A 26,827-nucleotide genomic window follows, 5' to 3' on the forward strand; every position below is an offset into this window, starting at 1 on the left:
CAAACTGTTGAGTTAACAGTACATATAAGGAAACAAACTGTAGCCGACCCAATAGTTATTGTAGAAACAAAACATATGGCGAGCATCTCCTTACAGTCCATCACATTGTAATGATAAACAGCATACAGCATGGTTATAAACTGGTACTATCTGATGTCACTGATATCAGTTTAGCAAATATTTGGCTGTAAAAACTGGAACAGAATTAACACAATAGCTCAGATAGAGCTGTTATGAAAAGTCTGTATAAATCTGAAATGAGTCTTCAGAAGAATCATCATCATGTGACATTAATGTTGCAGAACTGTAAATAAAAAATGGGACACATTGCATTGTGGGATTGGGATCAAAAAGTAGTGTGTTTCTCTATTGTTCTCTATTCATTCACACTGTGAAGACACTCAAATAAAATGTCTGACAGTCCACTGGACAAACCACCTTCATTAAAACTGATGCATTTCTTTGAGTTGTTCAGGAAAAGCTCAGCTGAAACTCTGCAATCAAACCCAACAATCCTTTAAAGTGACATTTTATCAGCAGAATGATACACACAGGCATCATTTGCTCCAGCACACAGATGTACTTTATACTAAACAATGCTCTCCGTAGTACGTCGTACAAAGAAAGATTGTTCCAGTACATCTGCTCACATGTACAAAAATACACACAATACAAAAATAGACAAGGCTTCAGAAATGTTTTTAGTTTTTTTTTGCAATTCCAGGATTTTAGAAAAACGAAAAAATACAAAGAAAACTGTGTGTTACTGTAAACTTACGATAGCAAAGATAAAACAGTAAAATTACAATAAACAAAAACTAGTGTTGTACTGTTGGGGCATCCTTCTCCTCTCCATCTTACTCTCATCGCCGCCATGTTTACAAAATTATCACCACAGAGATGTCTATTTGTAGTGCAAAGGCTTATACTGAATAGAAAGTGTTTGTGCGTGTGTGTGTGTGTGTGTGTGTGTGTGTGTGTGTGTGTGTGTGTGTGTGTGTGTGTGTGTGTGTGTGTGTATGTGTGTGTTTATTATTAACTATGCAAACAATTCTGAAAACGTCAAGCTCATGTTTCAACAACAACACTCTCGACTGCTAACTTTCAGCACGATTCCGGTTTTTTTCACAAGTCTAAATGACATTTTTGCAAAAGTCTGAGCACATGTAATCATTCAGTAAACTATGTACTCCTGGAAAACACCGGCTTTCAAACTGGCAAAACACTCCAACCAGGTGTCAAAGCCTAAAAGAGCCTCAGGTGACCTCAGGTGAACATTTTACTGTATTACAGTAACAAATACAGCTCCCTAACCTTTTTCTATTTGTGCACTGATTTCATAATGACTTTCCCGGGAAAAAAACATTTCCTTACTGTACTGTAGTGTTTCTCATTTCACTTATGAGTTTAATTACTGTGAGTTTTGAATTAGGTAACATTTGTATATTTTCACAAATGTTGCACTGATTGTATCAATGCAATATTTATATGACATATTCACAGTATTGTTTTACAATATGGCAACAGTCTTTATACTGTGTGTATTATATAATTGCAACTTACTGTATCTTGGGACCAAAAAACCTAATCTTTAAAGGAGAAACATTTTACATTTGAATATGTAACACGGCCTCGTTAAGCCAAAATATATACAAATGGTATTTTGATATTGTTTTAAATGTATCACACCGGATTTGAATTGATGGAGTGAGCAATGTATTCATATGATAGCTGTGTGCAAAGAGAAGAGGGGTTTGAATGCAATGTTTCATTTGACATTTTGTGGAGTTTTGATAAAAAGGTTCATTCTTTTTTGAGAAACTGAGCTATAGTTTCAGGAAACGGGTTCAAACAAGAAACAGTGATACGTGATTAAGTGAATTTCTCTTTATGACATAATGTATGTAGAAAGAAAGAGCTGTAATCAACAACATAAAGAGGTTGGAAGTACAACAGCTCTGCAAAATAATAACTCTCTTTATTCGACTCTCCTCTTAACTTCTTTATTATTTTCTTTGTAATGCAGTCTGTTTTTCCTTTCCTCCTTCCTTCCTTCCTCCTTCCTTCCTCCTTCCTTCCTTCCTCCTCATTAACTGTAGTTCCAACAATTCAAACATTTCAAACAAAAAAAGTGATCAATGTTGCAGTGTTGTAAAATTACTTTTGTAATTATTTATAATTATATATTTTTACATTTATAATGTACAGCCTTTATTGCTTATTTTTTATTTTATTTGTACTTACTTTTTAATGGAGGGAGGGGGGGTGTGTAATGTTAATAATTATATAATGTATAATGTATTTTAAACTACTGGATGCCTAAATTTCCCTCGGGATGAATAAAGTATCTATCTATCTAGTTCACTTTGACATTTTGTTGGTTTTCAGCTTTGTGCGTGAAGCAAAATGAGCCACTTTTAGCTAGCTACCTAATATTCTAACAATGACAGCGTTGGTAATCTGGTCAAGTACAACCCAAAAACGTCGTATGCAAACTTTATGAACATAAATATATTGAATATAGACAAAACAGCCAGTAAAACAAGCTATTGGGAAGTTTAGTGTATGACTTAAATAGTTAATCACATACTAAAGTGTGTGAACACAGTTTCCACCCAGAACATCCAAAATCCTAAGTCACTTTTTCTTTCCTTACTATGTTGTAGTTTAAGGTTTTGTTGGTTTTTAGCTTTTCTTGCTAACTAGCAAGTCAGAGGCTAAGCAACCAATACATCGATAACCTTCTGCTGTAATGCAAGAATGTCCCTATTTGGGATCAATAAAGTCCATCTTTTATTGTTATACCTCTAGATATCCCGTGTTCTCAACAGAAGCCAACAGTAACAGTGATGGCTAGCTTGTCATGTACAAGCTAAATCCATCTTTATCCATCACATTTCATGAACACGCATTCAAAAAGAACACGGACGGACAAATAGGTCAACAAATGAGCAATGGGCAGGTTCAGTACTTGAGTCAAAAAAACTCATGTCACTCAAGTGTGTGACCTCAATTTTCAACCAGAACTTCCAAATAGCAAGGAAGAGGGAGGGTGAGAGGGAGGGAAGGAGGGAGGGAGGAAAACGGGAGAAAATCATTTGAGTAGCTAAATGAAATTAGCAGCTTTAAAGAGCCTGAGGGCAAAGTGGAGTCGTGTCCCCCGTGGCTACGCTTCAGAGAAGGAGGGAATGAATTAAGCTTGACTGGCTCCTCTCCTCCTTCTCCACCACCTCCTCCTCCTCTCTCCCTCACTTTTTTCTGTTTTTACTAATATGTAGGGTGAGATGGAAGGAGGGGGAAGGAGGGGGGGGGGGGGGGGGGGGGGGGGGGGGGGGGGGCGAGGTGATGAATGAGGCGTATAAAAGCAGTTTGTGAAGGTGTGGACAGGCTGGAGCTCTTCTTTGCCGATTTAGTTTCTGACTCTCTTTTATGTGTTCTTAAAAAAGTGGGGCTTTGGACTAACACAAAGTGAAATAACAAGCTTAATTCATTTGTTCCTTCTCTTTTACCTTTTCTATTTCTCCCCATCACCCTTATGCTGTTTTCCCTCGTCGTCTTATTATTTTTTCCCTTGATACCTTCTTTTCTCTTCCCTCTGGGTGTTGGAAGTTTGTCCCCAGCTGTTGCTGCTTTTGCACCCAGGATTGAAGCATGAACCCTGGGGCATTCTCCAGCTCTGGCCCCCTGTCCTGGGCCATGTACCTGATGAGGAAAGGCCGGACAGGCAGCGGACTCTTTGGTAAAGCTAATTCTTATTGACACCTCATAATCATCATCATCATCATCACAATCATGTCTGGTTCATCCATGACACTTTTCTGCTATTATTATTAAGTTGAACTCAACATTAATAAATGTTTATCTTGTTTATTCCATGTTGTGTTGTAGAAACATTACCTTCACATCATTTGTGTCCACAATTATCCAATAATCTTTTTTCGTTGTTCACACTGTAATCCTCAAAACGCATGATCTTGAGCTTCTCAGTAAATACCGATGATTTTAAGCATTTCAGCTGGTGTGGATGGAGACTCAGTGCCTTGCTACATACTGAACTAAAGTAAGGACTTCTATAATCTAGTTTTAGGTATTATCCTGTCCTGGGATTCTACTGGGTTCTTGAGGTTCTATGTGAGGAAGAGAAGGACCTTTGTGTGCATGAGTCAGGGTGTGGAGGTTGGCTTCTGCAGGCCACCAGAGTTGTCACAGACTTTTAACAGACTTTTTATTAAACCTAACCACAAGCTTTCCCCAACCTAATGTTAGTTGCCTAACCCTTAACATAACCAGGTGTTTTAGTTCCCTAAAACTCATAGTTGCCATGTGCAGACATTGTAAAAAAGCGACCAGCATTGGACATGAGAAACATTGACATTGAACGTAATCCAGGGTTTTTAGAATTGTCCTATGTTCTTTTCCTGGTGATCAGGTTTCCCTTTATGTACATGCTGTGGGTGTAGAATAATTGAGCATCAGCTCCAGGGCTCCATAAAGGGTTTTTAGTGAGACTGTTTAATTTCCACACTCAGACATTGACTTGAATCTCAGTGTATATTTATAGGTATAGTTTAATACATGGATTATGATTGGTGATTATATTAGCTTTCTATTTTGAAGGGATAAGAACTAAGAACTTTGACTGAGTTTCGTAACAAAGATTCTTGCTCACAATGGGAAATATGTGCTTTTGAAGCCATATTTGCTGGGATGATGCTGTAAATGCAATATTTTTGATATTACTAAAGTATCCATATACAGTAATACTATAATATAGTATTTTGTTCCTAGTGGACATGTAGCCCTCGTTTGACCACCAATTCTAAATGATAGTGGAATGATGTATAATTACAAGATTAATATTCTTAAATCTACATGTTGCTTTTATTCTGTAGAAATGATTCTTGGGCATTTCTTGAATTTGAGCAACATATTTATTATTTATATTTATTTATTTGATTGATCCACAAATGACACATATTTGCTGTGGCTGATAATATTAAGCAATGCTGGTATCAATAGCTCTGATAGGTGATTGTTACTGGGTATTGATTATGGATCAGAGGACACTGACAGCTCACATTACAGGTCAGTCAGTGGGAAATGCTTGCTGAGCGAAATCCAACTCCTCTCTCTCTGTCTTGTTTTTTGCTTTCTTTCTCACTCATTCCTCTGTTTTATTTGAGTCTTTAAATGTTCCTACAGTGGTCTTCATTTGATTATTTCCCTTGATATTGATACACATATTTTGACTTGAATCTTCAAGTTTAAAAGGATCCAATCCATTTTTATCCTAGATAATTCATACATTGCATTCAATTTCAGACATTTTGTAGCAACATGCAGCATCATTTTCTGAACAGTGCCACAAATAACCAACAGGATATATATGTATAATGATATATGGCTATATGTATTGCTGTGAGCATCTTAACTCACTCTGTTTCTATAGAATCTGTCTGTATACTTGGCATAAGGCCTCACAGATATATAGTTTCAAAGCATCCGTCGGTGTTTGAATTATTTATAAGTGTGGTTCTATGAGGAATATATGTCCAGTGTCAGATTTAATGACACTAACGTTGATGAAATTGCAGGTTGACAGAAGTGCTTTTGTGTAAGGAAAATGTGTTCATTCTTACTGTAGTATTGTTTTGTTAATCTCGGATCCAGCTTTTTATGCAATTAAACAATCTGTGACAAGCAGTGAATTTTTTTTACGCAATTTTGAGGCATCTGAAGTTATCCACAGCTGATCTTCAGATAACAAGTTGAAAAAAAAGGACAAATGAGCTTTCGATGAGGAAGTAAAAAATAGATATTTCCTAGGACAAACACATCACGTCCACCTCAGGCCGAGACGAGAGTGGAGGCGTTTACATTTTTTATCATCCCCCCTTTGGCTACAGAGGGATGGATGCAGAGGCAGACTGGCGTTTCCCAAAACTCAACCGACAGCGTGTTGAACTCAAATTGAATTGACTGACTCCCAAATGGGTCTCTTTGAAACAGGCAGGGGCACAGGATCACCACCATTAAGCAGTAAAATATTGTAAAGTTTGGTAGTATCAGGAAGTGTGTACGGAAAAATAGACATTTAATGAAAAATGACCCTTCTTGTATTCAAAATAAATATTACAGCTTAAGCTTGGGTAAAGTTGCCATAAATGATTTTATTTACCTCAAACACTGAACACCAGACTCATACAGAGGCATAATGATCTGAGTACTAATCACTACTGAATAGTTGATGTTGAAATTTAAATACCATCGAATGTAAAGCACTCAAATATTTTTAAATAATATTTAAAATAATAACTGACCAATCTAGATCTGCTGCTGACGATGATTTGTTGTGTGGTCGATAGCTCCAGCACATAAAATGTTGAAATTTAGACTTTTTGCTGTTTGAAATTTTAACTTGAAGATCCACACTACCAGGGAGAAGTGAGTGGACTCATTCCATCCAATCAGGTTCTGTTGTGTCAGTCATGTGACCCGATAAATTCAGATGAGCAACTAAAAATCACAAACACTTGAATTTTCTTAGCTTTAAAATTGATTTTGGATGCTGAAAATGACTTAATGTAGTGTTTGATGGAGTGTTTTTAGGACAATAAGCTATACCGCACACTGTTATGTGGTTTTATCATTCTGTGTACAGTAATTAGGGACTTACAGAAGGACATGGAGCAGCCAGTCTGTGGGGAAAAAGTGTCCGGCTAGGGGGGACGGGAAGCATGCACCCTCATAGAAAATTATTTGTATCTCTGAGGCTGCTGCAACGCGATACAGGATTGACCCACAACCAACTGATCATCTCTAAACTGCCCTTCAAATTAAGAGAAATGTGGAGATCTACAGCATGTGATTTATATGAAAGAACTTGTCGCCAAGCTAGAATGAGCCCATGCTTTAGCGAGAAGACACACAGTGTACCATAAAAGAAGAAAACAATCATAGTGGTATTTCAACATACAAAGGCACATCACTCAATGTGAACTCCTGCAAGGGCCTGACCTGGCAAACTCAATAATCGGTGTTCCGGCATGAGCCTATTGCCATGATGAGTATGTCTCACCAGGTATGTGTCCATCAGGATGACCTCGAACTCCTGCGGTTCCTGTGATGGCCGGACAGGGACACAACGAAGAACCTAGAGGAGTACCGGATGACTGTCCACCTGTTCGGTGCAATATCCTCCCCTACATGTGCGAATTCTGCTTTGTCCAAAACTGTTGACGACACTGGGCACAAATTTGACAAAGAGGTGAGCAAAACAGTCAAAACCAACTGTTATGTGGATGACTGCCTCAAGTCAGTTGATACAGAACAACAGACCATCGCCCTCTGTGAAGACGTAAGATTTAATCTAACTAAATAGATCAGCAACAGTCGTACTGTACTTACTTACTTGGTTTGAATTGGATTCTAAACTGGAGCCTTCAGTTTTTTGTACAGACAGCGAGTGTATATTGAAGTATATCAGAGACGAGACAAGAAGATTTAACAACTTGGCTAACAGGAGTTCTTTGATCTGTGAGCTATCCCACAAAGACCAGTGGATGTCCATTGGCACTAAATGGAAACAAAAATCCAGCTGACTGGACGTCACGAGGGTTGAATGTACAAGCCTTCTTGAGATCAACAAGATGGTATCAAGGACTAGGACTTCTGAATGAACCTTAAACTAAATGGCAAAAGATGCCTCAAGATCTCAAGTTCATCTGAACTTGATCCTGAGGTAAAGAAGGAAGTCAGTGTGTGTCTAATAGTGGAAGAAAAGAGCCCGACAAGCAAATTCATTGAGTACTACTCAGCATGGAACAAACTTAAGAGAGCCATAAACTGGATATTAAAATAAAATCCGATCATCTTACCCAAACAATCCCATATCTCTCAACTGATCCTGAAAAGAAGCAACATGCTCTCCAGACTCCGTCATAACACTGACTTCTGAATAAAAGCCTTGCACAGGTTCATCTGGACTCATGTCAAGCATCAGGTGTGACCATGGCACCAACTTTATCGGAGCAAACTGGATGGAACTGGATAACACAAAGATACAGAATACACTGCTTAACGATCGGCTTGGAACCTCTAAATGAAAACCATCTACTCCTCTTGAAAACAAAAGCATGCCACCAGGACCCTTCCAGAAGACTTATACTTCCGCTGACGCTGTAGACAAGCAGCATGTATTGCAGACCTTCTTTTGGAAGAGATGGATAAGCGAGTATCTTCCGCTTGTGCAAGAAAGAAGTAAATGTAAGAACCAAAAAATAAACTTCACCAAAGGTGACCTAGTCCTAATCGTAGATAGCACCGCCCCCAGAAACTCTTGGATGCTATTTGCTATGTTATTGAAATCTGGCCTGGTTCAAATGGTCTTGTGCAAAGTGTGATGTTGAAGACGTGTCTTCTATCGGAAGATGAACACTGGAGATCTAAAGGTGCACCTCAAATCCGAAGACAGTCTTGTCTTGAACATCAGAACCTGACACCTACTTGTAAATAGAATTAGTCTTTTTTTATTTATTAATTGGCTCATTTTTGTTTTACGTAATTGTCCTACTATATGACTAATAAGGGGCCGGTATGTTAGAGCCAATTTTGTTTATTTATTGAGTTTAATATATACATTGCTGCCCCCGCTGTTCAGGGGTCTCTATACTTGCCTACAGGATTCTGAACCCTGATGAAAAGGAAGTGAGTCCGACACAAAAGGGGAAGAGTTAGAATTAGAATGGTAAGCCGACGCATGGAGGGCAGCAAACAGTTTTTTGACCACGATTGATTCATGAGCAATGAATATTATTAGAAGGCTTTATTTTGTAGGATGGAATTAATGTTTTGAACTCACATCTACTGATTGTCACACATATCTATGGCAAGGCTCATTGCTGTTTTTCAGTTATTTAGAAGGACAGTATTTCCGCAATTTTTGTTGTAGATTATAAACACCATAAGGAATTATTTTGTTTGTTTTAACTGTATGGTTTGTCTAAACTCCCCTGTCTCTTCACTGCCAATCACAGGAATATTGTCTAAAAAGTGTTGAATCATATTTCTCGCGATACATACGTTGCCTTTTTTGTTTTGCTGTCACTCACATTTCAACGTCCCACTCAACTCAAGCACCGCCCTCCACACCAGATCAGGGCCAAAAGATCTGAAAGTGAAAAAAAAGAACTTAAATATCAAAATATATATGAAAGTGAAAATAAATAATTTTATCAAAAGAATTTCAGATCTGAATCTAAATAATATTCAACCTACAGTTATCTTTTGTTTGAATAAATTATTGTATTGTATTGTATATGTATTGTATTGTATTCAAAACTTGAACTTTCATTTTTTATTTATTTTATCAAATTATCAAAACTGCCTGGATTAAGCTTCATATCAATGACATTATTTCTCCATATAATCATGAAAAATGTTGTATAAATGTTATAAGCTGTATCCAAATGAACGCCATATTTTGCGGGACTAAATCATCATCATTTAAACAATGTTTTTTAACGGGATTTTGAACACTTAAATGTCATATCATATCTACCTACATCAGTAATGCTGTGATATTGATTGTGAATTTTGTCAGGATTCACCCGCATCTATGATGTATTTGTGTTTACCTTTATTTAACCTGGAAAGCCTAATTGAGACAAAACATCTACATACTTACATATACAATCATACCAAAGATTTTAAAAAACAATCTAAATACACCTTCAAATAATGTTAAAACTGTCTATACCATTCAAATAAATTAGACCGATCAAAAAATGTGTACTTTAACTGTTATTGTTGGTCTTAAACAACACCAGATAAAACATTTATTAAAAGGAGTTTGGTGTATGTTTGATGTGGCTCTGCTGAGTGCCATGACTTAGATCACCTACTGCCCCCTACCGTCTGTATCTGGTACTGACAGCCTGCCGTGGATGCACTTGCTTTATCTTATTAAGCAGTCACCGTGACAGCATGTATTATTTCTGTAAATCAGAGAGTTTTTACACTTGTTGAAGAAAAACTGTTAAACATGTATTTTTGGGCAGTAAAGGAGATTTTATCCAAGTAGACTTTTTTTCTCATAAATGTATCTGTAAATTTCTTTTATTCCATGTGCAGTTTCGTGTATCCAGTATCGCACAGATATACGACATGGCCCTGCAATGTATCACACACTCTATTTGAGCACAGAGTGAATGCAAAGAGGTTCTTCTTCAGCAAAAAAAGGAAGTACGGCCCTGCTTTCTCCCCCTCTCTTTTCCCCCCTAAACCCCGCCTCCTGTCGGACGGACATAACACTGATTGGTCAACCCCCTTCTAGTGACAGCCAGTGGCGAGCCTTTCCATTGGTCGACAGCTGCTCCGCGCACAGATGAGATGCAAATATGGAGGTCTGCCGGTAAAAGGCCGGCACTGTCAGCCGGGATGTCCATTCATCTCGAGGGGGAGAGAGAGAGAGTGCAACCTGTTTGTAACCGAACATTGGTATCATTTTACAATCAGGAGGAAACGAGATTTAAAGTCAAATTACTTCTGATTTACTTTCCCTGTTTTTTTGTTCCTGTTTCGCCAGTTTCCTTCCACTTTTGATGCCAAAAATGTGTGGACGCTTAATTTCAGCTGCGAGAAGACAGAAAGAGCTTTGAAGACTTTCCAAAATCCATCACAAGTCTCGGAGTGACTTTAATTCTTGCATCCAGGTGTTGGAAAGCCGCTTTTGTACGTCGTTTTGTCCCCGGCCTTTACGCACAAAGGCTGAACTCCGGCGCGTCTGGATAAAGTGCCGCAAACGGGGCGATTTTTACGGGGCAGACAACAAGAAGTCGAGAAATATACAGAACACATCTGCTTCTTGTGCTGTAAACTAGACGAAATCGGGAGGTTTATAGTGAAGACCGGGAAGTTGGGTATCCTTGGACGCACTGTGGCGCCCAAATGGTGTTCCTGTGGGACGCAAAATACGGTACAAGTCATATCTCTACGATTTGTCTCTGATGCTTTAAAACACGACTGAGTGTCTTTACACACACATAATACAAAGTCACTCGTAAAATTCCCCTCTGCGTTTATTAAAGTTCTCTTTTGTAATAACAAACATATTACTTATACAATCATATAGTACATATAAAGAAGTGTAGTGAGGTGCATTATAAATAATATTATACACTAAAAGTGTTCTAAGATTGAAGTTTAATATCATGTTAACTATAAAAGCTCTATAAAGTTCTTTACATACTTATATAATAATAATTAATTATTACCATATATTGTCTGTTCATGTCACAGGAGGTTTTTAGGAGATATTCGACACAACACACATTCTTTTTAAATGTATCACATTTCTATAACATTTATCTGGATATACAGAATCCATTTAATCTATAGAAGTCATTCTTGTTTTGTTGTTATTTAATGTGTGCCTTTATCCAACATCACAACTTGCACAACACACATTCTGAATTATTATTATTATTATTATTCAAATAGTTACAATTTCTCAAAATGTGCACAGAGCTTCACACTGCAGTGTCTGACCTGTACCTGCTTTGACTGCTTTCGTACAACTTCCAACCATCAGATCTCCCCTGAACTGAACTCTAATAGTTTACCCCCCCACTCCCCCAAGCTCACCTGGTAGAGCGGACGTCCCCATGTACTGAGGCTGCGGACCGGGTCCACAACCTTTTGCTGTTCGCTGTGCATTGGTTGAGCTCTCAGGAAGGCCGCAGTTGTTCAATGTCGTAGGGTTTCAGTGGGAGGGTTTCAAACTGTACCCTAAAACCCCAAACCGCCGACATGTGGCTTCAGTTGTGGGATGAATGACTGACAGACTCGTTTATCAGATTCCCTCGGAGGCTTTCTTTATTCTGTGACATGCAGAGGATTTAGAAATCTTACATTACCCCCCCACACACACACACACACACACACACACTGACACACACACAGTGCAGAGTGCAAAAGTGTTACTGCTGTCTTCACTTCATGACTACACTCTCTGGTATTCAAGTCACCACAGCGTGTGTCATCATGTGCTGTGTGTCTGTGTGTGTGTGTGTGTGTGTGTGTGTGTGTATGTGTGTCTGTGTTTGTGTGTGTGTGTGTGTGTCTGTGTGTGTTTCTCACCTGTGCGGTTTACATATGACACAGTACTCACACATATGACTGAAACTACAAATATTTCTTATCACTGAACCCTCTATGAGCTCTATGAAATCACAGAAAATAGAGAAAAATATCCCCAAAGTGACATCTTCAAATGTCTCTTGTCGTCCAAAACCCAAAAGATATTCAACGTGTGATGATAGAAGACGAAGAACAAACTCTTGGGCTCTTGAGGTTCACCTTCTCTGATATTTATTGATATTCTCTGTAGATATTTAGAGCAGCATAACTGAACTGACCTCGTGTTTTCTGATTCAGACCCAGCCCCCGGACGGCGCTACACCCCCACCTCCACCGCCCTCGCCTCGGGGGGAAAGATGTCCGAGGCCCTGCCTCTGAGTGCCCAGGAGGCCGGAGGTGGGGCGGCTCTGGTGGGCAAACTGCGCCTGGCTGAGCGCGGGATGGTGGAGGTACGATGGCGTGCGACTGAAGATACACACACTCTCTGGATTTGTTGTCGTCACGTAAACATTCCTCACAGCTCACATGTGTTTCCACAGGTGATCTCGGATCATCCCGGGGAGCTGGTGAAGACGGACAGTCCCAACTTCCTGTGCTCTGTGCTGCCCACACACTGGAGGTGCAACAAGACGCTGCCCATCGCTTTCAAGGTGTGTGTGTTCATACATCTGCTCCACATCTCACAGCATTGTGTGTATAATCATAACACAAAAATAACTTTTACTTTTGATACACTGAGTATATTTTCTGATAATACTTCTGTACTTTTACATGCTAAAGTATTAGTACTTAAGTAAAGAGGCTGAATACACACATGTGTATCACTATGTGTTCACTAAGGCACATCAAATATTGGAATGAAGTTAGAATTTCCTTCAATAAAAACAGTGTGATTATTGTTTTAAGTGATGATTTTAATCGTCAATTCATATTTTGTTTATGACTCTTTTTTGTCACATATTCGCGCTCCGATATAATTTATAAAGCATCTATAAAACTTATTTAATTAGATAATAATTTTGTAATAGTTCATCTATCTATGTAATGTTTACAGATGTTTTAAAAATCATTTGGTAAAGATTAAAAAATACTTAATATATTTCATTAAATGTTATGCAACAATAAACTGTTAATTAATAGTTTATTAATGTAATTATTATCATCTCTTATCAGCTATGATACAATGTATCGTTTACAAACTAATCCCAGCATTAGTAATAATTAATAAATATTATTAATTATAGATTGTGGATAAAGTGTTAATTGTTATTAATTTGAAGTATTAATTTAGCATTTATTAATGACAATTATGATAAGTATTGCTGATTATCAAAATATTTCTTGTTTCATTTATATCAACGGACCGAGAGAGAGAATGTTTGAGCATAATTATTTTTGATTTAAAATATTGATCCTAATATTTGAAGGGAATGAAAATCAAAACATTTCATGAGCTAAGAAAAGTATTTCTAATTATTATTATATTATATTATTACAACCCAAACCTTAACCTTCACTCATAAATGACAATTTGCCAATGAACAGATTTTGATATTCATCTATAACTGTTTATGAAATTTATGCATCAAGAAGATTTATTCATCTTCTTGCTTTCGGCCGTGTGTTCCCTCGTGTATCGATGTGTATCGTGTGTGTGTGTGTGTGTGTGTGTGTGTGTGTGTGTGTGTGTGTGTGTGTGTGTGTGTGTGTGTGTGTGTGTGTGTGTGTGGACGCTTTATCTGCACTTTGAGACAAAATGCATTTGTGGAAAAGCAGCTTTTAGCCGCAGAACACGCAACTGATTGATTTATTGAGTTTTATGCATTAGTGTTCGCACATGCATGTGTGTGTGAGTGTGAGATTGGAGCATTATGCATCATTATGGCCGGATGTCACTGCCTTTTACTGATAATTATATATAGAGACACACACACACACACACACACACACACACACACACACACACACACGCTACACACTGTACAATGTGTGTGTGTGTGTGTGTGTGTGTGTGTGTGTGTGTTTGTGTGTGTGTGTGTGTGTGTGTGTGTGTGTGTACCAGGGTAGAGCACAAGCAGTGAAACATATTGTGAAACTAAATATATATCCTTTTAAATATTATAGTAGATCAAATGTCATTTAATCGAGATCTAATGTTTGCTTCTGAGCGTCCGAGTGAAAGACGACAAATCTAAAGATTTCAACATTATTTCAACATTATATATGTATATATATATATATGTATATATACACATATATATATATATATGTATATATACTCATATATACATATACATATGTGTATATATACATATATATATGTATATATATATATATATATATATATGTATATATACATATATATACATATATATATGTATATATGTATGTATATATATATATATATATATATATATGTATACATACATATGTATATACATATATATAGATATATATTCTGAGACATTATACCTGGCTCTAACTACTAACTACAACTGAATATATAGAAACTCAAACTAAATCTATCTGAACAGAAACTAAATATATAAAACAAAAAATAAATATATAAAAACAAAAAATAAAAATATTTAAAAAATATATAAATATATAAAATATAAAATATATATATACAAAAATATATAAAAAAATAAAGATATATATAAAAAATATAAATATAAAAAATAAAACTCATTATATCTGGAAAAAGTACACTAAACTAAAACTAAATATATAAAAAATTTAACTAATTATATCTGGAAAACTGAAACCAGCAAACACATAATGATAACTAACTAAAACTAAACTAAAATTAAATTCAAAATTCAAAAATAAAATAAAGTAAAAAGTAACTGAAGATATTATAACCTTGGTATACACAGGCACCTGTCTAAAGAGCACACACACACTCATTATTCTGCTGGGCTGGTTTCATGCTCCATTGCTGCCTTTGAGTGTGTACGTGTGTGTTCTTTCTTCCTCTTTCAGTTTGTTAATGTGAACTATTTTCAGGCCACGTATTGTCGCTGCTGCTTTACGATGTTGCTCATTGGCTGATTGTCAAATCATCAGCGTATTGATATTTAACTCATACTCAAGGAAACTTAGACCAATATGTTAATATCACGTGGAAACAAAAGAGCTGAGGTGTAGCTGAGGGTAGCAGAGAGACGGTCCATCGTGCAGCTTCTGCACACTGATGCTTTGGTGTGATAGCGTTGCTATGGAAATGGAGCTCCCTCTATATCTGTGGAGGACATTGTGCTCTCGAGTACGCCGTCACCGTTTACAGTTTACGCATCATTTACATATTTTATATGAAGTTTGAGAGTTCTCTGTGTGACCTTCATTTACCGTGGAAGTAGCATTATATAGTATGTGTGTGTGTGTGTGTGTGTGTGCGTGTGTGTGTGTGTGTGTGTGTGCTGCAGGCAGTGTGAAGCTTTTGACTTGTGTTTTATAGCTGCCAATAGTGACCAGAAGTTAACAGACGAAACTTTGAAATGGAGTGAGAAACAAAAAGGGTGCAGCACATAATTATTATAATTATTATTATTAATCATTATAGTATGCTTGTATCACCCAAAAGCATGATGTAGTGCCAGAACCCAGAACATGTTCATCCCAGTGAGTATTGTGCTTTCTGTTCATACACCAGCGCTCGGATGTGTCCTACCGCATGTGAGGCTGAATGACTCCGTTTAATGAGACGCGTCCCAAAACTCTTCTTTCACTAGGTGGTTGCCCTCGGCGACACCCCTGACGGCACCCTGGTGACAGTGATGGCGGGAAACGATGAGAACTTTTCAGCCGAGCTTCGCAACGCTACAGCTGCCATCAAGAACCAAGTGGCCAGATTCAATGACCTGCGCTTTGTGGGCCGCAGTGGAAGAGGTACACACACACACACACACACACACACACACACACACACACACACACACACACACACACACACACACACACACACACAAATGCAAAAAAACGAAATATTAGTGAGAGCAGTGTGCGTCTCCAAAATCCTGCACATGCTCACAACACAACGCACATAAATTAGGGGAAGTACATGTGAATAAAAACAGTGTTGACACAACTTCCTCGTAACCCCCCATTCAACGTCCAATCCACCATTCCCCCCCCCCCCTTCAACGGACACACTAGACCACAGTTACACTAAATCAGTCACAGGCAAATGTCCCAACTAATCTATTTAAAACACCAGTCCTGTGTACACAAGCTCTGCTAACACACACACACACACACACACACACACACACACACACACACACATAAAAATGACAAGTACTCCCCCAGCTGAATGAAAATATGGGAATAACTGTCGATATGTGATAGATTCCACAGTAGTGCTGTTGAACAATTAGCATATTAATGATTAATGTGCAGTAGGATTCAGATAAAGAAAGTTGAGGAGCAGAAATTTGTTTTCATGCAAATGTAGCTGCACGGAGGACAATGAGCTTCATGTCCTCGCTGCGCCGGAGGGTTTAAAACGTGTTTTCAGTGTTACGCTTTAGGATTCATACGTCTTCTCTGTAATTATTAACTCACATCTGCAACATGTCTGCACTTTCACATTCATGGTAATGAAGTTATGGGCAGGAATATGTGACACTAGATTATGTTTGAATTTGATGATTGTATTGAAAAACTGAATCTGAATATCAACTTATAATTGAAGTTATTAGTTTGGAGCTCAAGTCCAATAAAACTTGAAACTGAATGTCATTTTTTTCTGAAACTATTTTTCAAATAGTTTTCAAACTATTTAATGTAGTAATAAAACTAAGAGAATTAAACATGGAATAAAAGAAATCGAATTTCTATTTACTTACTTCACTATTATTGTGTTTGTTATATCCTTCTATAGATGATAATGTTCATTTATTTTAATTGAAAATGTCGATGTATATTCATTTTAGTTATTAAAGTTATGTTATGAGAATTAAAACGACATTCAGACTGTAAAAGATGTGAAGAGTCTTTAAAGAGTGTGTGTACACACAGCTCAGTACGATGTGCAGTCTCTGGAGGAAAACCGTGAATCATTTGCAAGTTGAATATCTCGTATTATAAGGAGACACATGGAGCCACATGTTTAGCAGAGTTTCTCCACCAAAACCTCTAAACTGTCATCAACTGTCTGTGTGGGAAGTGGTTAGTTTAGCTGGCGACACCAAAGAACGCTTTAGTGGTTTGACTAGTGGTTTCTGTGTGTGTGTGTGTGTGTGTGTGTGTGTGTGTGTGTGTGTGTGTTTGCGTGTGCGTGCGTGCGTGCGTGCGTGTGTGTGTGTGTTTGCGTGTGCGTGCCCGTGTGCGTGCCCGTGTGCGTGCGCGTGTGTGTGTGTGCGTGCGTGTGTGTGTGTGTTCCCTGTAGTTAACATGGCAGCTCTGAGCCTCCTCTTTGTGCAGAGCTGCGCTGTACATTTTGCATGTCAGTGAATTCATCTGCTTCCCTGAAGTTGATGATTTACAGAATAGATTTTTGAGTAGAAGAAAGTGTTTTACTAAATCCTGTCCCCTGAGAGTTACGGCGCCTGGTTGCTGATTCAGTGATGATATAAAGAATCCAATCGATTGTCTTCAGGCTGGTGAAACTGTCGGAGACTGATCGTGTGAAAACGTGTCTGTTTTTCTCTACCTTCTTGTAGTCTCCTGTCCACACTAAGCTTTTCTCAAACGTCCCGTAGAGTGAAGGAGACGGAGTTCAGGCCTTACAGTATATGTCAGCAGAGCACAGCCTCGGCACAATGTCTGATAAACCAAACTCAAACCAACCTTCCAAGATCATATTTCCTCATCTCATCAGCAGCCTTTTGTTCCTGACGCAGTGCTGTTACCGCCTAGTGAAGTTCACTAAATGTTGTAATGTATTGTGGCTTTAGACATGCTCATGGACAACCACACAACACAGCAGTTGCAATCATTAAAGAGTGATTCAGTAATGAGCAGCTCAATACAACAGTGCAGGACTTAACTGTTTACCTGCCATTCTTTTCAACACAGCGATTTGTGCTCTGCATGCTGATCGCACTTCACGAGCGAACATCCGGCACGACGAGGACAGAGTTTATTTTGTCAATGAGTGTGAGGGAAACAAAACATAGATGTATGTTTGCAGGTTCCTGCTTACCGCTTTCATCAGCAGCAAAACTAAAAATAGATTCTAAACGGTGAGTTTGGCTCTAATAAAACGAAGAGCGAAGTGAAGGGCAGAAAAATGATGATGCAGCATCTGTCATGACTTGTATGTGTGTTTCATATGATGGTTCAGCCTGCCATCACTACGTGTGTGTGTGTGTGTGTGTGTGTGTGTGTGTGTGTGTGTGTGTGTTCACACAGAGTTAGATATTGTGAAAGACAAAATTAATGTCCTGTTTAAAAGAGGAACTAAAAGAGAGACTGAAAATCGGTTGCTCACACACACACACACACACACACACACACACACACACACACACACACACACACACACACACACACACACACACACACACGTTGCTGTGTTGAAGATGGTGTAAATAAGAGATTCTGTCTGATCGGCTGATTGTGAATAAAACTGGACAACCCCAACTCAGCAAGCCCTGACACGATGCACAAACGCACACACACACACACCTTGTGTGAAATCCGCTCTTATCTTCAGAGAGTGAGCGACATAGAGGTGATTAAAGAGAAAGTCCCAGCAAAAACACTGTTCACACGCACACCACGCCTTTGTAACGTGTGTGTGTGTGTGTGTGTGTGTGTGTGTGTGTGTGTGTGTGTGTGTGTGTGTGTGTGTGTGTGTGTGATGCCACCGGCTGGCTGATAGACACAACAGACACAAAGACTTCAGCTGTTCTCTCCCTCCTCCTGTCTCTCTCTCTATCAGACACAATATCTTACTGTAAACTCTCTCTGTAAGCAACCAGCACAAACACACACTCCACTCCATGTTCCTCCTACAATTTATACGCAGAATACACTGTGTTTAACAGAATATGCGGTAAACAATATGTGTGTTACTGGGAGAAGGACAGAGACCACCCTCTGGTGGCCGTCAGTATGGCAGATTCATCTTGTGTATCCACAGAAAATACTTGTGCCAGTTATATAAGTAAACCGCATACCACATGTACCAGTAATAGAGAGTAGACATATACATGGCTTGTCCTGGCTCGATTTAAACGATCTACAGTCAGGTCTGTACCAACCAAAGCAGGAAGTATCGTGTCCTTAATTTAGAAAGCTTGTGCTTGACGCAGGGGTCAGCGGGAGTCCCCATGTAGATACACAGTGTAAATTTTGAATTATAGTTGAGCATCAGATTGATATACACATGTACAATACATTTTATTTGAGTTTGTAGTTTGTTTTATGCATGAATTTGAAATTTGTCCGTTATGGACATTGTTTGGTGATTGATCAAATCGTCCTTGTTCTGGGATCGTCCCTCTCTGTTTAGAAGAGACGGGATCCCAACAAGTGGTGAAGCCAAATGCTGTCGACCAACCTGCAGCATATGGTGCAGTCCCTCCCTGTGACGGACGGTCTTAACCCTCGTGTTGTCCTCCCAATTGCCATACACCTTTTGTCCTCTGGGGTCCCAACATCTGTGAGAAAAGGACAAGAGGACAACAGTTATTAAATTCAATTAAAAAAAAACATAATTCAATAAAATTCCTTAACATTTATTTTAATCGTAAAGAGCATAGTATTCAACAACACATATTATTTTCAGACCATTTGAAGAATAAAAAACATATTTTGATGGCAATAGATTTCATTTCAGAATGACCTGAGGACAACACGAGGGTTATCACCCCACCCTAAACTTATTTACAAATGGAGTCGAGGATATAAGGCAACAAGCCCCAGACCAGTGTTTTACATTTATTCACATGAGTCACATCCCATTTGAAATCACCCGCATAACACAGGCACGTAACCAATGAACTAATTTTAGCAGCCAAAAGGTGCTATTTTAATTCTTTTAGACCTCGCTCTAGCTTTTGACACAGTAGATAATGCCATTTTCAAACTTGGGCTGGCATCAAGAACCCTGCACTTACTTGGTTTTATTCTTACCTTTTAGAAAGAACCTACTAGGTCACATTAAGTAACTACTCATCTTCTACAACTCACATTACTTGTGGTGTTTTATTTTATTTTCAGATGCTCCTACTTCCCACAAATCCTCCAATAGCACAACATCTCTGTTCATTGCTATGCAGACGACACACCGATATCTCTAGACCTGAGGAAGACAAGCATGGCTTCTTTTCTCTGCTTTGTCTTTGCATCTTGTGTCTTCGTGTTTTTATTAGACCTTCATTGCTGTTATATTTCCCTGTATTCTATTTTGCTACCGAATAGGAAACTGAACGCTCAGACTGCATTACAAAAACGCAAAGGGTTCATTCTTCATTAGTGTATTTGGCATAACCCCATCTCCCTAACTTTGACCATACAGTAGTTATATCAATATTCTGTATAGTGAAAGAATCCTTACATCTCCACCTACAGCGAGAGAGAGAGAGAGAGAGAGAGAGAGAGAGAGAGAGAGAGAGAGAGAGAGAGAGAGAGAGAGAGAGAGAGAGAGAGAGAGAGAGAGGGAGAAGCGAGAGAGAAGCGAGAGAGAAGCGAGAGAGAAGCGAGAGTAACACCTGGCATCACCCACATAAATCTGGTGTGTGTGTGTGTATGTAACACTCCCTCAACACTATGCTTGCTGCAAACACACACACACATACACACACACACAAATACATAGACTTATATATGTGTAGTACAGACACTAGTACAAATCTTTAGTAAAGTTATTTATGGCTGATATTTTTGGATTATAACATGGTAAATAAAATACTTGTTTCTGATTGACTGGCGAGTGTCCTTTCAAATACACTTATCTAAATCAGTGCTCATGCTGTTTTACTTAATAGTAGTGACAGTGTAAAAGATTTTCACATTCACTAAAATAAATCAAATTTAAATGATTAATTTGACCATTTGCCAATAATGCACTAATCGTAGTGCATAACCAGTCCTCATAACACTGTTTTGTGTTTCTGTGGGTGAAGGACATTTGTGGGAACATAGACAGCTTATTAGCTTATTAGCTTATTTGCAGTGTCAGTTATAAACAAATACATACGCTCCATAACAGTGTAATGTTTTTTTTTATAAACTGTGTAATTATTATTACTACTTTTGTATTGCTACTTTTCCCCTCTTCAGTAACTCTTTGTTGAATGAAACGGCAAGCGATAGCAGGTTCCAAACTTGATAGCATGTTAGCTGTTAGCTTGCCAGCTACAATAGTCAACAATAGCAATGCGAGTACACCCTACGTCACCAAGCTTCTAGAAATGGGCCGTCTTAGCTGTTTCAAAGACGTGTGGTTGAATACTGTTGTGCCGCCTTCTAGTGTGACCTGGCTTCAATGATGGTTAACGATAGTACGACTGTCTGAATCATACCTGTCAACCCTCCCGCTTTTCCCGGGATTATCCCGTATCTTTACTTCCATCCCGTTTTTCTCCCGTTTAAATATTTTCCCGTAATTATCCCGTATTTTTAACCTTTCAAAAAAATAAAAATAGGCGTATTAAAAAAAGTGTAAAGTGGAGCAGATGGCAGTATTATGTTTAACTTTACCTGAAAAACGTTATCCGCCAGTAAACACACAGAAGAAGAAAACAGGGACAATAACACAGAAGGAGACGAAAACATATGGATGAGAGTCACAGTGAACGGGAGATAGATGGAGGCGCAGTTGTACCTGCCAAACAAGTAAAAACTTTATGTGTACACACACACACACACACACACACACACACACACACACACACACACACACACACACTTCACGCCCCTAACCTGATCTGGTGTAAATCCATCTCTAGTTCTTTATATTGTCATTTATTTTCCTGTGTGTGTGAGTATGTGTTGTACCTGGTTTATTCCTGGGGGCCCATGACTTAATGCATTAATGCATTAAGTCATGTAAGGCATTAATGCACAAGAGGATATTTGGGGAGAACATGAGGGACGGAGGGAGGAGAGAAGTAGAGGAGAGATTGAAAAGCATCCTAACACTAATGAACACTTCTTTTTCCCTCCCTGTTTTCCATTCTCTTTTCTTTCTTTTATCTATCCTCTTCCCTTCTCTCTCCCTTTCTTCCTCCCCTTTGTCCTCTCCTTTTCTCTAATAGGGAAGAGTTTCACTCTTACCATCACAGTATTCACCAACCCCCCTCAGGTGGCCACGTACCAGAGAGCCATTAAAATTACAGTGGACGGTCCTAGAGAGCCACGACGTGAGTGACCCTGACACACAAATGACACATTGAGAAAATTTCCACATCAGCAGATGATGAGATATGGAGTCCCACAGGGATCACTTTTGGGTCCCATATAATTCTCTATGGATCCACTTGAACACAAGTACCCACAAATGCTGCATTTTCAGTGTTACTCCAGCGGCATCATCAATTCTTTAAAGCTGATCTGGAATGATGTCACAAAGGTCTGTACAACTAAATGAAACCAAATTTGATCAATTGTAAATTAAGCATCAACTGCATTTTTTTCAGCCTTTCAATAATATGCACATAACCCATTGAGCCCTTGAGCAAGGCACTTAACCCCGAGCTGCTCCAGGGAGACTGTCCCTTTAGTTAGTTTACTGTAAGTCACTCTGGATAAGAGCGTCTGCTAAATTACCTGAAATAATCATTCATTATTTCATTAATCAACTGATCTCAGTTGTACAATCCTTAACAGCTCCAGGTGCTGGTACGAGAGAGCCATGGACGTGCAGCAACTATGGTATGTGTAAGGTTAGGGAAATATTGTAGTTATGGCAAATAATTTATGGTATTTTAGGGTTAACCCCATAATGATTTAGGTTTAGATAAGGGTTTAATTCCTTATAGAAACACAACTAAATTTAGTGAAAGATTTAATTTATTTATAACCTTTATTTTACCAGGATATGTCTCATTGAGATTAAAAATCTGGTCCTGGCCAAGATAGGCAGCAGCACAGTTACGGACAAATCAAAACAGTCACAATCACAACACAATCACAATCATAACATTAATCTAAGCATTTACAGACACAGCGGCTTCATTGTCAATGTCAAGATCATGAATATGTTACGATTAATTAAAAGGCGAACATTAACTGTCACACTACTTCCTGTATTTAGTCTAAACATTGGGTTTGGACGTAGATCGTCAAATACGGGTCAACAATCTCATATGTCTTGTTGGATGCAGCAACATTCTCATTATAGTCCCAAAGAGTTACACTGATTACAATGCACTGCAAGTCTGTATTGGCTTCTCGTCATGTCCTCTTACACTGTGACTCATAGGCTCCTACCCAGCATGGATACCTTTAAATGAACAAAAGTGCTTAAATGCTAAAAGTGAGAAAGCTTCGGGGAATAGTATTAAAATGCCAATGCCAAGGTTCAGTGCCAACACCCGTAACCACGATCTTTCCCTAACCTTAACCATACCACAGTTGCTTTACACTGATAATGATAGCAAGAATGTTGGATGGGATATGGGGTTTTGCAGAATCGTACGATATCAATATTGCCGATAGGGTTAGGATTATAACAGCAGTAATTATCTTCATCAAGATCATCTTTTTTTACTAAACTCTGTACATTTGAATTTACTATTTATAGGTCCTTCCTTATATTGCATACCAGCCTAAAAAGGTTAGAATATAAAAGTTCTGACGGAATTGTATTGTATTGTTTGGATCTGAAAGTTTTTATTTGATCCCTTAAAGTTTTGCTGAATGTTTGTCTCATGCATATATTGTAGTCTTTAAATTAGATACTCAGTGAAGACATGCCTCGCGTCCCTGGAGACAAACTCTGAGTTGAGTGAGTCAATAAGGAACCTGACGCAACACTGAGTTCCTCTCCCACTCAGTGTGATGAAACACAGGGATTTCTAATGGCAAGAAGAAGAAAAAAAGTCACAATTTGTTTTATCAATAAATACTTAATGAATAATTACAATTCATGTGAAATGGAAGTGAAGTGAGCGACGCGACTCAGAGAAGACGCGAGGTGACAGAAAGAGAGGAAGACTCTTGCCAGCTCCGCTCAGCTGTGAATAACCATCACTCTTCTCTAACTCACCACACACAAACACATACTCAGTATAAATACACACACACGCACACTTCCCCCATTGGGAGGAAGTGCCTGTAACTGGAGCTCAGTCTCAGTGCTTTGAAGTGCAGCCAACAGCACCGACAGCGGGACAGACCACCACGCACATACACACACAGGGAGACAGCTAGACCCCTATGCGGCGCCCATCGTCAGATTCCCGAACGCATTAGCAGACAGAGCGTGTTAACAATGTTGGGACATGTATTGGGCTGTAACTGTTACTGTAATCCTTAGATTAAATAATCAATATGAAGTATGAAGCATGAAGTAATCTGCTGACTAATCACCTCTACATATCTTTATTATATCTGTCGTAACTAGTCATTTTCAATTGAAACTGAACAATATATTTATATTTATGTGACCACCGGCAATCACAACCGTTGTATTTCATCTCTCCCTCGCAGGTCATCGTCAGAAGATGGATGAAGTCAAACCCGGCACTCTGGCTTTCTCCGAGAGGCTAACAGAGCTGGAACAGCTGCGACGGAGTTCAATGAGGGTAACGCCTCCTCACCTCCATCACCATCAACACTCCGCCAACACCCGCCAATCTGCAGCGCTCAACTCTGCCACCTTCTCCAGCCCTACACACGCTCAGATAACTGCCGGTAAGAACCCAAAAGTGATTGACCTCTATCAGCCTTCGTCAAGAAAAGAAGCCAAGAGCCAGCAAAGAAGAGCATTTAGTCTTCCTGCCTGTCCAACGCCAACTGTATGTCGGTACAGTCACTGGCATTCTGAAAGACTGTCCCGTTACTTGCTCTTCTTTTCACATTTTAAATCCACTTGTACGTGAATCGAGTAAATTCTGAGGTAAAAGCTGTCAGTTCACTGTAACCTACTGAGGTTTTGGGCATTCAGATGAAGTCAAATAGTCAGAGAGAACTTCTGGGAACAACCATTTGGATGTCAACAAATAACTACACTGTGAAAGAGCAATTGGGAGCTTTGTCTGCTTCATCCACTGAGTTACTGTAGCAAATGCTAGCAAAGCATTATTTTGTACTAGCTGGGACATGTCCGCACTGCAAATGTCCTGATGGATTTGCAATGTTTTTAAGGTGCAACAGTAACAATGTAGAATGCTGAAGGAAAACCCTATCCTTTAACACAAGTTGTATTCAAAGTGTTAGTTACATAAAAGGGGATATTAATCTCATTAGCAGAGGATGGCATAGTACAGTAAAGAACAGTTAATCACAACGCTCATGAGTCATGCAGCTTTCCAGTTCGGTGGAAAGAGTCATTCTCCACAAAGTTTCTTTTCCCAAATTGTGCCTTTTACCAACATAAATCTTGGTGAAGCAGTTCAGCCATCACTCTCTGGAAGCAAAACTAGCTCACAGTGCGAGGGACATTTTTGGACTTTTATCTTGCATCAGTCGTTTGTTGTTTAGAGACAACAACCCTCAAGTTAGTATGAACATGAGCAAGGATATAAAACACTCAAATCATATAAAGCTCTGCTTCTCTAATGTGTTCTGTTTGAAAATATCTACGCTGTTTCCTTTGAGTGCTAAACACTTTGCCGAAGGTCAACTTCTAATGTTAAACTGGGAGTATATTTCCTCTGACAGATTAATACTGAACACAACATCGTTTACGGCATCTAATAACACACACACACAGACACACACAGTGTCTGTGTGTTTCCCAAACTTGTGAATTCAAGTTACATAAAACCTCATTGTTCCTCCTTGTGGTTTTAGAGAGATCCATTGTGGTCTGCGTGTGCGTGTATGTGTGTATGTGTGAGACTGTATGTTGCGGTTGCCGTGGATACTCTACCACCAAAATACAGAATCTGTTCCTCTTCTGCCTTCAGTGGTAGTGACGCTGTGTCTGTATTTGCATGTGTGTGTGTGTGTGTGTGTGTGTGTGTGTGTGTGTGTGTGTGTGTGTGTGTGTGTGTGTGTGTGTGTGTGTGCGTGTGTGTGTCTGTGTGTGTGTGTGTGTGTGTGTGTGTGTGTGTGTGTGTGTGTGTGTGTGTGAGGAAGCAAGTCATGCCTGAAGGAGGAAATGAGAGTCAGCTGGCAGGAAGTGCTACTGTGAGAGAAAAAAAGCAAGTGTATAACTGTCAGAATTTGAACCAACCAAGATTTCTGATAAGTGTTGTCCACTACTGCATATGATGCATTGTTCTGTAATTAAAGTCTTACTAATTTTATAATTAATACTGATTAATCGAAATCTTAGACACCCTTAAAGACCAAATAAGAAGAACAATATTTATAAATATGTATCATTTTTTTAAAAGTAAATAATGCAAGATCGACCTCCAAATTAATTAAAACACACAGTCTAAGGGCATTTTCTCTATTTTTACTTATCTTCTTAAATTCACCATTTAAATTAACTTAATTTTAACTTAATTTTAAATTAAGTTAATTTAAATGGTGAATTTAAGAAGATAAGTAAAAATAGAGAAAATGCCCTTAGACTGTGTGTTTTAATTCATTTGGAGGTCGATCTTGCATTATTTACTTT

General features: G+C 38.6%; 1 protein-coding gene and 1 long non-coding RNA gene across 2 annotated transcripts in view; one reads left to right on the forward strand and one right to left on the reverse strand.

Moving 5' to 3' along the window:
- The window catches only part of LOC115018104 (uncharacterized), a 20,561-nt gene extending 12,548 nt beyond the window's left edge, over positions 1-8,013 (reverse strand). Inside the window, exons 1-2 of the long non-coding RNA XR_003833324.1 lie at positions 7,878-8,013; positions 7,079-7,244 (exon numbers count right to left, since the gene is read on the reverse strand). This is a non-coding gene — a long non-coding RNA (uncharacterized LOC115018104). The remainder of the gene's footprint in view (positions 1-7,078; positions 7,245-7,877) is intronic.
- runx1 (RUNX family transcription factor 1) overlaps positions 1-26,827 on the forward strand; it is an 83,905-nt gene that overhangs the window by 48,429 nt on the left and 8,649 nt on the right. Inside the window, 5 exon segments of the mRNA XM_029446911.1 lie at positions 12,436-12,587; positions 12,678-12,788; positions 15,873-16,029; positions 22,350-22,454; positions 24,745-24,948. Of these exon segments, the coding sequence (XP_029302771.1) occupies positions 12,436-12,587; positions 12,678-12,788; positions 15,873-16,029; positions 22,350-22,454; positions 24,745-24,948 (729 nt within the window).

This window comes from Cottoperca gobio, chromosome 2 (genome assembly GCF_900634415.1).
Source record: "Cottoperca gobio chromosome 2, fCotGob3.1, whole genome shotgun sequence".
Classification (NCBI taxonomy): Eukaryota; Metazoa; Chordata; class Actinopteri; order Perciformes; family Bovichtidae; genus Cottoperca; species Cottoperca gobio.